This window comes from Mustela erminea, chromosome 4 (assembly GCF_009829155.1).
Source record: "Mustela erminea isolate mMusErm1 chromosome 4, mMusErm1.Pri, whole genome shotgun sequence".
Taxonomy (NCBI): domain Eukaryota; kingdom Metazoa; phylum Chordata; class Mammalia; order Carnivora; family Mustelidae; genus Mustela; species Mustela erminea.
In genome coordinates this window covers 134,633,260-134,650,308 of record NC_045617.1, presented here as the reverse complement: position 1 = coordinate 134,650,308, position 17,049 = coordinate 134,633,260, and the positions used below count along the sequence as shown (strand labels likewise).

At 42.5% G+C, this 17,049-nt stretch overlaps 1 protein-coding gene across 3 annotated transcripts in view; it reads right to left on the bottom strand.

Annotated features, from left to right (window-relative positions):
- The window catches only part of GCNT2 (glucosaminyl (N-acetyl) transferase 2 (I blood group)), an 86,079-nt gene that overhangs the window by 54,526 nt on the left and 14,504 nt on the right, over positions 1-17,049 (bottom strand). Inside the window, exon 2 of one of the 3 annotated variants that reach the window (XM_032341085.1) lies at positions 11,213-12,824. The exons of the other annotated variants lie outside the window; for them this stretch is intronic. Coding sequence (XP_032196976.1) covers positions 12,814-12,824 — 11 coding nt within the window. The 3' untranslated portion in view covers positions 11,213-12,813. Of the gene's footprint in view, positions 1-11,212; positions 12,825-17,049 lie in introns of those variants that run through there. 3 annotated transcript variants of the gene reach the window in all.

The following is a 17,049-nucleotide window of genomic DNA, read 5'->3' as shown; positions in this document are numbered from 1 at the left end:
CCGCCTTCAACACTTGCCCTTCATTCCCTCCAGTTTTAATTTTTTGTGTAAAGCATTCTTCCAGCTCTGGGGCTATCTTAGAACACAGCTCCCACATGAAGAGCGTATCCTCTCTTGGAAATGACAGAAGACTCAGAATCTCCATGAAATTAAGAAATCATCCTGGGGACGAAAGAAGATGCCCCGACACCTCAGCACCATTAAGCTTTCCGCATGAAAGGACAAGATGGCGGAGGACCCAGAGAGGACAGCGCTGAAGGGGGCTGTGGCACGACAGAAATCGTGGCGCACCAGACTGTCGTAAAAGACTGTGCAGAAAAGACTGGGCCTCCATCTTGCCGTAAAGGAGGTCGACCAAGGACATGGTTAGATGGGGGAGCACTCCCAGGCAACCTGTGCCAGCTGAGGGAGGAACAAGAGCAAGATAAGTCACAGTGAGGAAGGATACGTCAGTATATTGCATCCACTGATAATAATAATAATAAAAATAAATTCATTATTTATGTACTCATTAACCATGTTTTAGAAGCAACCCTGAGGCTTTAATGAGGCTTTCGTCGTGTAAATACTCACAGAACATCAGCTGCTGCACCTTTTGAGTTTTTCCTTATAAGAATATAGGTAAGAAAAGAATTTAAAGTTCCGGGTCACTAAGGAATTCATGGGCTGAGAATTATCAGGAAGTCTAGACATACTTTTCCACTTGTTCAACCTTGTAATGTAGAAATATGTATGTTACCATATTTATACTATTTTTTTTTTTACCTGTTTGTATGAGTTGAATGAATGAATGAATAAATGAGGGGAGTCTACATCCCCCATGTTCCAGTTAAGCATGGTAAGTGCCCTCTTAATTGGAATTGAGAACAGAGCAACTGGTATCTTTTATTTTGACAAACAAAAACTCTCATCAGACTGATTTTATTTTTTTCTCATTTTTTTTCTAATTAATTAACATCTATTATATTAATGGTTTCAGAGGTCCAGGCCTGTGATTCATCAGTCTTCTAGAAAACCCAGTGCACATTACATCACATGCCCTCCTTAATGCCTATCACCCAGATACCCCATCCCACTGCCCCCTTCCCCTCCAACAACCCTCAGTTTCTTTCCTATGATTAAGAGTCTGGCCAGAATGATTGATCAGTTAGATTAAATGACATTAAAAAACCCACAACTTTCAATCAAGTTTCTGTGAGAAACCATGCAAAATGTGTTTTCACTTGTGCGTCAAAATGGTTGCCCAGGGGTGCCTGGGTGGCTCAGTTGGCCCAGCGTCAAACTTTGGTTCAGGTCATGATCCCAGGGTACTGGGATCCAGCCCAGAGCCTGGTTCCCTTCTCAGCAGGGAGTCTGCTTCTCCCTCCCTCTCTGACCCTCCCTTCTGCTCATGCTCTCACTCACTCTCTTTCTCTCTCTGTCAAATGAATAAAAGATCTTTTTAAAAAAAGGTGGGGTGTCTATTAACCCTCACAATATTACTAACAGGGCATGGTGCAAAATCAGGACACTGGATCCTAGTCCCTTTTCTAACTTCAACCAAGTATGTGGTCTTTGGCTCCCTACTTGCTTCATCTTTAAAAAAGATGTTCTCTGTAGTCTCTTTTAGCTAAAATGAGTGATAATTCAGTATGTGTATGGTGAATCCGCTAAGCAGCAGTGACGGAATCCAGGAAGTGTGAGGAATGGCCCTTGTCCTTTAGGAAATTCCATCTTCACTAGGATTCGAAATACATACAGCTGAAAATACACGACCAGCAAAAAACAGAAGACTGTGGATCGGTTCCAAATAAGAGGATATCCAATAAATGCGATGGGAGCTCAGAGGGGAAAAGTTCCCTAGGAACTGGAATGGTGAGAAAGGGCTTCCAGTGGTTGGATTCTGCCCCTCAGAACATGGAGAAGGGGCTCCAACTGGAGAGATTGCAAGAGCAAGCAAGAACAGAAGAAAAAGAAAGCCCAGTGTGGAGAAATTTCCCTGGCAGAGTTGTGAATCTGGAGTTTCTCCGGCATAGCAGCAGATTAAAAACCCTCCTATCAGCGAACCATGACCTCAGAGTACCAGTCAAGGTTAGAAGGTGAGCTGCAGGAGAGCCAGGGACATTTTCCCTCTGTTCCTACCATCATCCAGCAACTCAGACAGCCTTCCCTTGTGTTCTGGAAGGTGGGCCATCTGGCACACGCTGCATTCAATGCTCGTTGAATGGGTCCAGGATCATCTGGTATTTGAAAAGTATAGTTTTCAGCAATGAAAAAAGGAGTGTTAAAATCTATAGTTGCCCTTTGTTCTAATTTGTGTATTAGAATAGCAGAGGCTAGGAGAACTCTCCATGATTTATGACTTTCCTGGTCCAGTATTCCTTTTTTTTTTTGCTCTTCTGTTTCAGCACACACCTGCAGAGACCTAACCATGAACATACCATATCAGGCTTGAACTCTCTTGCATTTCCTCACACACCTTTTCTTTGTTTAATTGCATGTACTTATGCAAACTTCATTATGGTTTCATAATTGTTCTGGGACTGGTTTTTCCATTCTCAATTAACTGCTGTCCTTTGGTTGGGAAAGAAATTGAGGGGACACAGGCTTGAGCAGGCATACAACATTTGAAATGTTAAATACTAGCAGAAAGGGCCCCACAAGGACAGGGTCTGATCAAGTTTATCAAAGTGACATTGAGAGCCTAAGTCCCATGGCAGAAAAAATTGAGTGAATGAGGTGAGATGTTATCATTTCTTGGGCTCACTGATGGCTGTTCTTTGGAAGGTCATTTTTGTGTGGTTTTCTTTGTTATTGAAGCAGGCCAAATGACTCAGGGATTTATTCTTAATTATAACACGTAGGAAATTATGTTTTCCCCTTGAGCTAAGGGTAATTCACAGGGAAGTAGAGAATGGTGACAGTCCAATTCACTTCAGACAGCCAACTACATAATTCTGTTCTGGTGGCCAGATAATTTGTAAATGGAGGTTTTTGGTTTTCTCTTTCATGATGATGATCACGATGTTAAAGAAAGAAGACATTTCCAAAACACATCTTCAACTGAAACAACTCTGATAACTGAAGAGTCCTCTGATGGGGCTCTCTGGGGAAAAATCCACCTTCTCCCGAGACCCAATCATTTTGCTTTCTATACCATTCTTCTAATTAGCAACAGAAGAAGTTGTTGTCTAGATCATGGAAGCCAAAGCATTATTTCAAACTCTTCTCTCAGCAGAGGGAAGAAGTTTAATATGTAGAATTTTAAGACCTAGAAAGCAAGTCCAGAGGACGGTCATGCTATACCATATCGTGGTGGTGTACACTGAACGGCTCTGCATCTGATTTTGATGGAGCAAAGGTATCATGGAAATGCTTCCTGGATGTTAAGGGAGGCTATGGAAATACTTGCAAAAGATAGCATATACATATTCAAATAGGCAAATGCCCAAGCATGCGCAGATAGGTTGCAACGTTCTGGTAGCATAAATACACCAATTGGAAATAGCAAGAGCCTGAAATTTGTAGGCTTAGAAAATGAAATTTCCCAAATAAATCACAGCAAATTAACATTCCAAGAGGAAACTTATCACTGAATTTACGTGTGGAAGTGAATTTCTAACCCTGGAAGAACCAAAACCTTTGTTTCTAAAAGTATTCAGCCAGACTAGGTATGTCTGGGGCTTGGGGAGAAGGATGGTCCTGATCAAGAGTATGCAAACTTCTGTGAAGCATCCAGTCCCCTGGAAGGGCTATGAAAATACAGGTTGTAGGGCCCACATCCCAAGTGGTCAATAAGTTTCAGGTGAAACTTAATAATCTGCATTTCTTTTCTTTTTTTTTTTCTTTTTTAAAGATTGATTTATTAATTTGAGAGAGGTGGGGAAGGGTAAAGGGAAGAGAGAAAACTCAAGCAGACTCTGCACTGAGTGTGGAGCCTGATACAGGGCTTGATCTCATGACCCTGAGATCACAACCTGACCTGAAACCAAGAGTTGGATGCTGAACTGACTGAGTCACCCAGGAGCCCCAACAATCTGTGATTCTTTTTCTTTCTTTCTTTCTTTTTTTTTTTTTAATATTTTATTTATTTATTTATTTGACAGAGAGAGAAATCACAGGTAGGCAGAGAGTCAGGCAGACAGAGAGGAGGAAGCAGGTTCCCTGCTGACCAGATAGCCTGATGCAGGGCTCAATCCCAGGACCCTGAGATTGTGACCTGAGCCGAAGACAGAGGCTTAACCCTCTGAGCCACCCAGATGCCCACAATCTGGGTTTCTAAAAAGCTCTTGGGACCAACTGTCTGAGAACCAATAGAACAGATACCAAAATTCTTTGATTTTGTTTTTCCCCAATGACTCTACCTGACCTATTTTTCTGTGACTAACCATTTTACCATAAAAGAAAAAAAATAATTGCACAATTTGAGAATACTTAATAAACATGAACTCAAATGGTGGATAATCCGATTCCTGTAAAATTTATTATGGAAACCTATCAGCACCCTCAGGAAGAATGGAAGAAAATGGACATACAGAAAAGTGTTAATACAGGTATTTAACTGAGAAAAGTCCAGGGGCACCTGGGCGGCTCAGTCAGTTAAGTGGCTGACTCTTGATTTCAGCTCAGCTCACCGTCTCAGAGTCACAAGATAGGGCCCTGCCTCAGGCTCCTTCTGTCCCTGCTCAGCAGGGAGTCTGCTTGAGATTCTCTCTCCTTCTTTGTCCCCACCCTACCTCCCTCTCTAAGAAAGGGGGGGGGAAGAGAAGGCCTAGTTGGTTTTGCCACAAATGCCTTCTCTAACTTACTGTATACAGCAAGCACACCTCTGCATAATCCCAGTCTCCTGCAAAATATGGAACAGGATTATTTAATGACAAACACTGATGTTTTGGGTATCTGATATGCCATAAATTGACTTAGAGGCAGGGTATAGGAGAGAGATTAAAAAAAAAATAGTCGAAAGTAGCAGGCTGAGACGATATCAGGTCGCAGGAGATCAGCTAGATAGCTTATCCAACCATTGCGAACACCTACAAATCCAATGGGAAATTGAAGAGAAGAGGAGCAACAATTCTAGAAACAGAAAATCGATCACTTTCTGAAAGGTAGGACCTGTGGAGAAGTGAATCCAAAGTGACGGGAAGATAGACCGTGGGGGGAGGGGCCGGCTCCCAGCAAGTGGCCGAGCAATGGAGCACAAAATCAGTACTTTTAAAAGTCTGCTCCACGGAGGGACATCGATCCAGAGGCTAAACCAGGGAGGGGGGGTGTATGTGCCCATGCAGGGTCAGTGTAACCCCAGGTTCCACGGGGTCAAGTAAGGACTGGGGGTGTCTGAGTGTCACAGAGCTCACAGGTATTAGAGCATGGAAGCTGGCTACAGCAACAGAGCCGAGGAGTGAGCTCTCTGCTTGGGGTTACCTTGAACCGGTCGCAGTCTGCGTGAGCTCGGAGCATAGCCAGAGGCCACGGAGATGGAAGCGACCAGGCACTTTTCTCCAAGTGCAAGTGATTGAGCACTTTCCTCCAAACGCTACCAGAGGCCAGAGATATGGGGGCGGTTAGGTGCTTTCCTCTGAGGGCGCACTGAGGAGCGGGACCCCGAGCTCTCGGCTCCTCTGGGCTGGAGACTGGGCCGCCACCATCTTAATTCCCGCCCTCCAGAGCTCTACGGAAAGTGCTCAGTGAACAAAAGCTCCCAAAAGCAAACCCGAGCAGATGACTTAGCCCGATCCCTGGTAAGGGCGGTGCAATTCCACCTGGGGCAAAGACACTTGAGAATCACTACAACAGGCGCCTCCCCCAGAAGATCAACAAGAAACCCAGCCAAGACCAACTTCACTCACCAAGGAGAACAGCGGAATTCCAGAGGAGGAGAAAGGAAATCTTATCTGGACAAAACAACAATGCAGAAAAACTCATCACAAAAAAAAAAGAACAAGAGGCAGTACCGAAGGCTGGGGACCTAATCAATACAGACATTGGTAATATGACAGATCTAGAGTTCAGAATGATGATTCTCAAGGTTCTAGCCGGGCTCGAAAAAGGCATAGAAGATATTAGACAAACCCTCTCTGGAGAGATAAAAGCCCTTTCTGGAGAAATAAAAGAACTAAAATCTAACCAAGTTGAAATCAAAAAAGCTATTAATGAGGTGCAATAAAAAATGGAAGCTCTTACTGCTAGGATAAACGAGACAGAAGAAAGAATTAGTGACATAGAAGACCAAATGACAGAGAATAAAGAAGCTGAGCAAAAGAGAGACAAACACTGGACCACGAGGAGAGAATTTGAGAGATAAGTGACACCATAAGATGACACAAAATTAGAATAATTGGGATTCCAGAAGAAGAAGAAAGAGAGAGGGGAGCAGAAGGTATCTTGGAGAGAATTATTGTAGAGAATTTCCCTAATATGGCAAAGGGAACAAATATCAAAATCCAGAAGATGCTAAGAACACCCCTCAAAATCAATAAAAATGGGTCCACATCTGGTCACCTGATAGTAAAATTTACAAGTCTTAGCGACAAAGAGAAAATACTGAAAGCAGCCCAGGAAAAGAAGTCTGCAACGTACAAGGGTAAAAATATTAGATTGGCAACAGGCCTATCCACAGAGACCTGGCAGGCCAGAAAGAACTGGCATGATATATTCAGAGCACTAAATGAGAAAAACATGCAGCCAAGAATACTATATCCAGCTAGGCTATCACTGAAAATAGAAGGAGAGATAAAAAGCTTCCAGAACAAACAAAAACTGAAAGAATTTGCAAACACCAAACCAGCTCTACAGTAAATATTGAAAGGGGTCCTCTAAGCAAAGAGAGACCCTAAAAGTAGCAGATCAGAAAGAAACAGAGACAATATACAGTAACAGCCACCTTACAAACAACACAATGGCACTAAATTCATATCTCTCAATAGTTACCCTGAATGTTAATGGGCTAAATGCCCCAATCAAAAGACACAGGGTATCCAAATGGATAAAAAAACAAAATCCATCAATATGCTGCCTACAAGAAACTCATTGTAGACCTGAAGACACCTCCAGATTTAAAGTGAGGGGGTGGAAAACAATGTACCATGCTAATGGACATCAGAAGAAAGCTGGGGTGGCAATCCTTATATCAGATCAATTAGATTTTAAGCCAAAGACTATAATAGGAGATGAGGAAGGACACTATATCATACTCAAAGGGTCTGTCCAACAAGAAGACCTAACAATTTTAAATATCTATGCCCCTAACATGGGAGCAGCCAACTATATAAACCAATTAATAACAAAATCAAAGAAATAAATCAACAATAATACAATAATAGCAGGGGACTTTAACAATCCCCTCACTGAAATGGACAGATCATATAAGCAAAAGATCAACAAGGGAATAAAGGCCTTAAATGACACACTGGACCAGATGGACATCACAGATATATTCAGAACATTCCATCCTAAAGCAACAGAATATACATTCTTCTCTAGTGCACATGGAACATTCTCCAGAATAGACCACATCCTGGGTCATAAATCAGGTCTCAACTGGTATCAAAAGATTGGAATCATTCCCTGCATTTTCAGACCACAATGCTCTGAAGCCAGAACTCAATCACAGGAGGAAATTTGTAAAGAACCCAAATACATGGGGACTAAACAGCATCCTTCTAAAAAATGAATGGGTCAACCAGGAAATTAAAGAATAATTGAAAAAATTCATGGAAACAAATGATAATGAAAATACAATGGTTCAAAATCCGTGGGACCCAACAAAGGCAGTTCTGAGAAGAAAATATGTAGCAGGACAAGCCTTTCTCAAGAAACAAGAAAGATCTCAAATACACAACCTAACCCTACACCTAAAGGAGCTGGAGAAAGAACAACAAAGAAAGCCTAAACCCAGCAGGAGAAGAGAAATCCTAAAGATCAGAGCAGAAATCAATGAAATAGAAACAAACAAACAAACAAACAAATCAACGAAACTAGGAGCTGGTTCTTTGAAAGAATTAATAAGATTGACAAAGCCCTGGCCAGACTTATCAAAAAGAAAAGAGAAAGGACCCAAATAAATAAAATCATGAATGAAAGAGGAGAGATCACAACCAACACCAAAGAAATACAAACAACTACAAGAACATATTATGAGCAACTCTACGCCAACAAATTCTGGAAGAAATGGATACATTTCTAGAGACACATAAACTACCACAACTGAACCAGGAAGAAATAGAAAACCTGAACAGACCCATAACCAGTAAGGAGATTGAAACAGTCATCAAAAATCTCCAAACAAACAAAAGTCTAGGGCCAGATGGCTTCCCAGGGGAATTCTACCAAACATTTAAAGAAGAATTAATTCCTATTCTCCTGAAACTGTTCCAAAAAATAGAAATGGAAGGAGAACTTCCAAACTCATTTTATGAAGCCAGCATCACCTTGATCCCAAAACCAGACAAGGATTCCATCAAAAAAGAGAATTAAAGACGAGTATCCTTGATGAACACAGATGTGAAAATTCTCACCAATATACTGGCCAACAGGATCCAATAGTACATTAAAAGGATTATTCACCACGACCAAGTGGGATTTATTCCAGGGCTGCAAGGTTGGTTCAACATCAGCAAATCAATCAATGTGATGCAATACATGAATGAAAGAAAGAACAAGAACCATATGATACTCTCAATAGATGCTGAAAAAGCATTTGACAAAGTGCAGCATCCCTTCCTGATTAAAACTCTTCAAAGTGTAGGGATAGAGGGCACATACCTCAATATTATCAAAGCCATCTATGAAAAACCCACTGCAAATATCATTCTCAATGGAGAAAAACTGAAAGCTTTTCCGCTAAGGTCAGGAACACAGCAAGGATGTCCGTTATCACCACTGCTATTCAACATAGTACTAGAAGTCTTAGCCTCAGCAATCAGACAACAAAAAGAAATTAAAGACATCCAAATCGGCAAAGAAGAAGTCAAACTATCACTCTTCGCAGATGATATGATACTATATGTGGAAAACCCAAAAGGCTCCACTCCAAAACTGCTAGAACTTGTTCAGGAATTCAGTAAAGTGTCAGGATACAAAGTCAATGCACAGAAATCAGTTGCCTTTCTTTACACTAACAACAAGACAGAAGAAAAAGAAATTAAGGAGTCAGTCCCATTTATAATTGCACCCAAAACCACAAGATACCTAGGAATAAACCTAACCAAAGAGGCAAAGAATCTATACTCAGAAAACTATAAAGTAATCATGAAAGAAATTGAGGAAGACACAAAGAAATGGAAAAATGTTCCATGCTCATGGATTGGAAGAACAAATATTGTGAAAATGTCTATGCTACCTAAAGCAATCTACACATTTAATGCAATCCCTATCAAAATCCCATCCATTTTTTTCAAGAAATAGAACAAACAATCCTAAAATTTATATGGAACAAGAAAAGACCTCAAATAGCCAAAGAAATATTGAAAAAAGAAAGCCAAAGTTGGTGGCATCACAATTCCAGACTTCAGGCTCTATTGCAAAGCTGACATCATGAAGACAGTATGGTACTGGCACAAAAACAGACACATAGATCAATGGAACAGAATAGAGAGCCCAGAAATAGACCCTCAAATCTATGGTCAACTAATCTTTGACAAAACAGGAAGGAATGTCCAATGGAAAAAAGACAGTCTCTTCAACAAATGGTGCTGGGAAAATTGGACAGTCACATGCAGAAAAATGAAATTGGACTATTTCCTTATACCACACACAAAAATAGAATCAAAATGGATGAAGGACCTCAGTGGGAAAAAGGAATTCATCAAAATCCTTGAGGAGAACACAGGCTGCAACCTCTTTGACCTCAACCATAGCAAATTCTTCCTAGGAACATCACCAAAGACAACAAAAGCAAGAGCAAAAGTGAACTATTGGGATTTCATCAAGATCAAAAGCTTTTGCATAGCAAAGGAAACAGTTGACAAAACCAAAAGACAACTGATAGAATGGGAGAAGATATTTGCAAACAACATATCAGATAAAGGGCTAGTTTCCAAAATCTATAAAGAGCTTAGCAAACTCAATACCCAAAGAACAAATAATCCAATCAAGAAATGGGCAGAGGACATGAACAGACATTTCTGCAAAGAGGACATCCAGATGGCCAAGAGACACATGAAAAATTGCTCCACATCACTCGGCATCAGGGAAATACAAATCAAAACCACAATGAGATACCACCTCACACCAGTCAGAATGGCTAAAATTAACAAGTCAAGAAATGACAGATGCTGGTGAGGATGTGGAGAGAGGGGAGCCCTCCTACACTGTTGGTGGGAATGCAAGATGGTGCAACTCCTACACTGTTGATAGAAAACAGTGTGGAGGTTCCTCAAAAAACTGAAAATAGAGCTACCCTATGACCCAGCTGGGTATATATCCTAAAGATACAAATGTGGTGCTCCGAAGGGGCACGTGCACCCTAATGTTTATATCAGCAATGTCCACAATAGCCAAACTATGGAAAGAACCTAGATGTCCATCAATAGATGAATGGATAAAGAAGATGTGGTATATATACACAATGAAATACTATGCAGCCATCAAAAGAAATGAAATCTTGCCATTTGTGATGACGTGGATGGAACTAGAGGGTATTATGCTTAGTGAAATAAGTCAATCGGAGAAAGACAGCTATCATATGATCTCCCTGATATGAGGAAGTGGAGATGCAATGTTGGGGGGTTGGGGGTGGAGAAGAAAAAATGAACGAAGATGGGATTGGGAGGGAGACAAACCATAAAAGACTCAATCTCAAAAAACAGACTGAGGGTTGCTGGAGGGAGAGGGGACGGGAGAGGGTGGGGATATGGACATTGGGGAGGGTATGTGCTATGATGAGTGCTGTGAAATGTGTAAACCTGGCGATTCACAGACCTATACCCCTGGGGATAAAAATACATTATAAGTTTATTTTTAAAAATAAATAAATAAATGTTTTTTAAAAAGACAGTCGATTAAGCATCAGACTCCTGCTTATAGTACAAGGTTCAAGTCGCATTCTCATGTCACAAAATCCTACCCCACGTCTGCTTCTACGCTTAGCATGGAGTCTGCTTGTCCCTCTCCCCCTCGCTCTTCTCCCTGCTCTCAGGCTCTCTCTCTCTCTCTCTAAAATAAGTAAATAAAATCTTTTTAAAAATAAATAAAAATAAAAAAACAACCTCAAAAAAGAGAGAAAGAAGCAGAAAATACACAATTAATTGGGGGCAGATGTGGGACGACGTGAACCTCATGTGTAGCTGGTCAAAGTGTGAAGGGACACAACTCTGGGAACCATGCAGAGTCTCCCAAGGGTGAACACAGGCAGGTACCCTGACCTAGTAATGCCATTCCCGGGGATTTACTCAACAGAAAGGCATCCATGTTTATCAAAGGACATATAGCTCAGTATTCACTGCTGCCGTATTCACAACACACCCAAATGCCCATCAGCTTTCCTCAACCTTGGCATTACTGGCATTTGGGGTTGAATATGCCTATTGTGAGGGCTTCCCTGTGCATTGTAGGATGTCCAGCAGCCTCTCTGGCCTCGACCCACTAAGTGCTATGCCGGCAGCATCCCTTGCTCCCAGCTGTGAATTGTGACTACCAAAAGTATTTTCAGATATCTCTAAATGTTCCTGGGGGGGGGGGTAGGGGAAATCATCCCTCCTCACCTCCCACACCTCCTTCTCTCTACACCGTGATGGGAATGAAAAAATGTAACTGCTTGCGACACAAAAAGCGAATCTTACAGATATAACACTGAGCAAAAAAAAGCCAGACAGTAAAAGAGTACATGCTGTTTATTTCCATGTATTTTAAAGGACAAAAACAGGTAAACGTAATTTATGGTCTTAGACATAAATTAGACATAAATTACACATAAATAAATTAGACATAAATTAGACATAAATAAGACATTATGGTCTTAGATGTTGGGGTAATGATGGGGAGACGGGTCATGTTCTTTGTCTTGATGGTTGTTATTTGGGTATGTTCAGTGGGTGAACATTCTTGATCTGTGCATTTTCCCATGTTATGCAATTCTTCACCAAAAACAAATGAATGAATGAACGAAGAATGAATGAATGAAATGAGTCATGGTCCTTCTCCTGGGAAAACTCTGCGAGGTGAGTTTTCTAGGTAAGTAAAGATCAGGCGTCCTGGAATGACTAATATTTATGGGATTTTATCCAGAGTGATCAAATACTCTGCAGACACATTCAAGAGTGCACTCACTTCTTCCTCAAACCATCAGACTGCTAAGAAAGACTCCAGTCTGGTTCCTGACACCAAGACACCTTGGGTCACGACCCAACCGGCCACCTCTCTTGCCTGCCAGTGAGTAATGTCCAGAAGAAAAGGAGTCAAGAGAAAACAGAACAGGAGGTCAAACATTCAAAAACCCTCTGTGCTCATCAGCACAGAGCTGAGTGCCCGCCCTTATGGCACTTGTCACCAGGAGCTGATGTGGTTGAAGAAGGTGCCACATGGACAAGCAGCAGGTGTGAATGACAAAGCTGATAGCTGGCATCCGGGGCGATCACCCCTGTCTGCTCAATGAGGCATTGAGACTCCGGGACCTCCCAGCCCAGGGTCACTCAGCGTGACCTGGGGCTGGAATGGGAGTCACCGTGCCATCCTGGGCCCCATCAGGTAGGCCCAGGAATGGCACAGAACCCAGATGGGCTCCCTGGAAAGACCATGAGAAGGAAAGGGGGTCTGGCTTCACTTCCAATGAGACACAGGCATTCCTTCTCTCCAGCATTTCTTTTTTCTGTGTCAAGTTCAATCAGTCATCGGTGTTCAGAAAGCACCTAAGACAGAAACACTATGAAATTTCTTTTCCTTTCCTTCCAGCTTCTTTTTTTTCTACAGCTCAGAAAAATTGTCATGACAAATCGTTTCCTTACGGCTCAGATTATGATCGATTTCCAAATCAATCCCTTCCATGGAAATCCCTTGATTTCCACCTCTCCCTTCCCTCTTCAGGTGGCCACAGTTCTGTATGTTCTGAATGGTCACAAGCAGAAAGGATCTAGGGAATTCCTGGTACAGGCTGAACTAGGTTCCTGAGGTCCGGCTCTTGAACTCATTACCAGGTGCTTGGTAATCATGTGGAGTAACAGAGGCCCCGTGCACCCTTCCTCTCTCTTCTCTTTCTGCAGAGAACAATTCCCCACGCCCAAAGTACTTCTTCCTCTGATCTGACTTGGGGACGCCAGGGGCACAGACCTTGCCTCGTGCTTCCTGGATTCCCAGTCCTTCCCCATCCACAGATACTTGCTGTCCTGGTGATTTCTGCTAAGGTTCTTTTTTGTTAAGCATTGATTCTCAGGAAGACTAGGTCTGAGGCCATCCTCATGACTGATATATTTGAAGGGGGTTTGATACACTACTGTAAGAATTCCATCAGAATCAGTGACCAGTGTGACCAAAACATACCCCTGCCCCCAACGTTGAAAAATGGAGCTGAATAGCTTCCATTCGGCCTTTTTATTTTTTTTTAAAAGATTTTATTTTTGGGGTCCCTGGGTGGCTCGGTTGACTGGATGTCTGGCTCTTGATCTCAGCTCTGGTCTTGACCTTGGGGTTGTGAGTTCGAGCTTTGCATTGAACTCCACACTGGTCATGGAGCCTACTTAAAAAATAATAATAGTAATTTAAAAATAAATAAATAAAGATTTTAATTTTAAGTGATCCTTATGCCCAAGATGGAGCTTGAACTCACAGGCCTGAGATCAAGAGTCAGGTGCTCTACTCACTGAGCTAGCCAGGCATCCCTTTGTCTGGCCCTTTTAGACCCCTACCTCTGGTCTCCCCGCTGCAGGAGGGCTGACTTATAGGGCGTATATCAGGCAGTCTGACTCTGGTTGGGTTTGCCAGTGAGGGTACAAGAGAAGGCTCAAGGTGTTTGCTTCGGTCAAAGGAGGCAGCTCCTTTCTTGTCAGTCACATCACAAGAGCTGCCTCCTTTGACCGAAGTTGTTCTCATAGGGGCCCTTTGAGAAGGGCCAACCACTCCTTCTTTCAGGTCTCAAAATGGTAATAATAGTTCCACTATTACCGGCCCTGGGTATTACCATACTCTTTAATAAAGGTTTCCCTCCACTCTACCCACACCTTCCAAAACAGTCCTCTTGGTAAATCTTTCTTGATTAGCCTATTTTAAAAATTTTATTTATTTATTTGAGAGAGAGAGCGTGAGAGAACATATGCATGCATGGGATGGGGAGGGGCAGAGGAAGAGGGAGAGAGAATCTTAAGCAGACTCTGTGCTGAGCATGGAGCCCAATGAGGGTTCAGTCTCATGACCTGAGATCATGACCTGAGCCAAAACCAAGAGTCTGAGGCTCAACCCACTGAGTCACCCAGGCGCCGCCCCTTGATTAGCCTAATTTTTTTTTTTAAATCTTATTTATTTATTTGACAGAGATCACAAGTAGGCAGAGAGTCAGGCAGGGGTGGGGGGAAGTAGGCTTCCCTCTGAGTGGAAAACTGGATGCGGGGCTCCATCCCAGGACCCTGAGATCATGACCTGAGCCAAAGGCAGAGGCTTAAGCCACGGGGCCACCCAGGTGCCCCTTGATTAGCCTAGTTTAAGCACTCTGTTTCCTGCTGAGGCTCTGACTCATTCACCAGTAATAAAAGATAACATTGAGATAATACTTATCAGGTACCAAGTATTGGGTCACTAGTTCAGGCAGGACATTGTTAATGCTCACAGCAACACTGTAAAGTAAGACCTATTATCCCCATTTTACAGATGAGCAAGTAGGATCAGAGGGGCCCAACAGATCACCCAAGTTCATGAAGTCAGGTAGAGCTGGAGTCTAACTTTGTATTTTATACATTTACATATTTACCTGTCTTCCAATACAAATACTTTTATGACAATATCAAAATTCATTCGGAACTCCTTCTCTCTTCCCGGGAGCCAAAGCTACAGCTCGTGAAGGTGGATCCTGGGAGCAGGATTTCAGCTGAGCATGGTGAAGGGGAAGGACTGGATTCACAGAGTGGAAGCAAGCACGTAAGTGAATCCAGGGGAGTGAGTGGGGGCTGGGTCCCTCACTGCTAGGGAAAGAAGTGGAGGGAATCAACCCTGTGTTGATGGAGAGATCAGTGTGCACTTGTGGTTTTAGTATCCATTTGAAAAGCTAAGATATAGATGGGCATGTGTGTGAATGTGCGAGTGACTTGGACTGCGTGTTTGAGAATGCACACGTGTGTGCGTGTGTCATGGGTACATACAGACATTATGTGTACACATATGTATATATATTTTTTCTAGATCTAATCCCCTAGAAGGCATAGAAGTAATAACGCCCTTGAGTGCCCAGGCCTTGGTTTCTAAATATCATTCTCTATGAAATGGAACCAAGGTTCCTTGAAGAAAATGGCTGATTCCTAGATAGGAGGCGGGTTAAGTACAAGGAAGGCAGTGCTCAAAGAATAATGAGGGCCGTTGAAGGGATTCCAGAGCCACCGTGAAGGGGGCCCCACTGGCTGAGTCTGAGGCAATTTCAGCAGCAAAATTAGTAAAAATTGTAATGGATTGTAACCTTTTATTGAGTAAAATGGGAATCTGTGTCCACAGGGGTATAAATAAACAAACACCTGGGAAGAAGAGAAGGCTCAGCCTTATAGATGATTGTCAACTAAACATAAAAGGAGGGAGTTGGAAAAAAAATCACAATTTGGCAACCACATGGTAATAACTGAGCCTGGCAAGATCCATCGGTGGACAGTAGAACCCGGGAGTGACCATTTGATGGAGAACAGTATATCTAAAAAGCCTCAAACTGTCTCCACACAAAATACTCATTAATGACTTAGTAATAAATATAAAATTGTACTGATTAGCTTTACAGTGGAGCAATTGGCAGGGACTACCTGACCCCAGGGACAAAAGTGAACGTCACCACTGCTAGAAGAAATACACCTTGCAGGGTTCCCCGCGGGGGACATCTTATCTCTGGTATCTTTGCCCAGAACGCAGAACTTGAATCTAATCACAAGGAAACACTCACACGGTACTCTTCAAAAACGATAAGAGCTTGGAGGACACAGACAGGCTGAGAGATGGTTCCAAATCAAGGGGATGAAAGAGGGATGGTGGCTGAGTGCAGCTTGAGATCGTTAAGCAGATCCTAATTTACGAAGGAAGTTTTTAGTACAACGAGTAAGACTGGAATAGGGTCTGTGGGCAGCAATGTGTCTTTCGATGGTGGTGCTAGTCGTATAGGAAAGTATCTCTGTGGTTAGGAAGCCTGTTTGAACCAGCAAGGAGGAATTGACAAATGACGTAGGAAAATTTTATAAAAGAGACAGGGACACTAAGATAAGGCGAAGGCAAATGTGGTCACATGTTATGGGTGGGGGGATGTGCGCATGAAGGGTAGAGCTCTATGCTATTCTTGTAAGTATAACAATTTTGAAATGAGTTTAAAAATAAAAGGTTAAAAACTCACTGAGAGGGGCACCTGGGTGGCTCAGTGGCTTAAAGCCTCTGCCTTCGGCTCAGGTCATGATCCCAGGGTCCTGGGATCGAGCCCCGCATGGGGCTCTCTGCTCCGCAGGGAGCCTGCTTCCCTCTCTCTCTGCCTGCCTCTCTGCCTACTTGTGATCTCTCTCTGTCAAATAAATGAATAAAATCTTAAAAAAAAAAACTCACTGAGATCAGAGTCATGTTTTCTTCTTTTTTAAAAAATTTTAACGTTTTAAATTTTAATTGCAGTATAGTTCGTGTCCAGTGTTGTATTAGCTTCAGGGACACAATGTAGCGATACAATTCCATCTGTTACTTAGGGCTCATCAGGACCAGGGCCCACTTAATCCCCTTCACCCATTCCACCCATCTCCCGCCCCCCTGGGAACCATCAGTTTGCTCTCTAGAGTTAAGAGGAGTTAAGAGTCTGTTTATGGGTTTCTCTCTCTCTCTCTCTTTTTTTTCCCCAGAGTCATGTTTCCATTATATGCACTGCTTAAGCTGTGGGAACTTCTGCAGGGCAGCCTGGAGGATTAGACAGACAATGAAGCA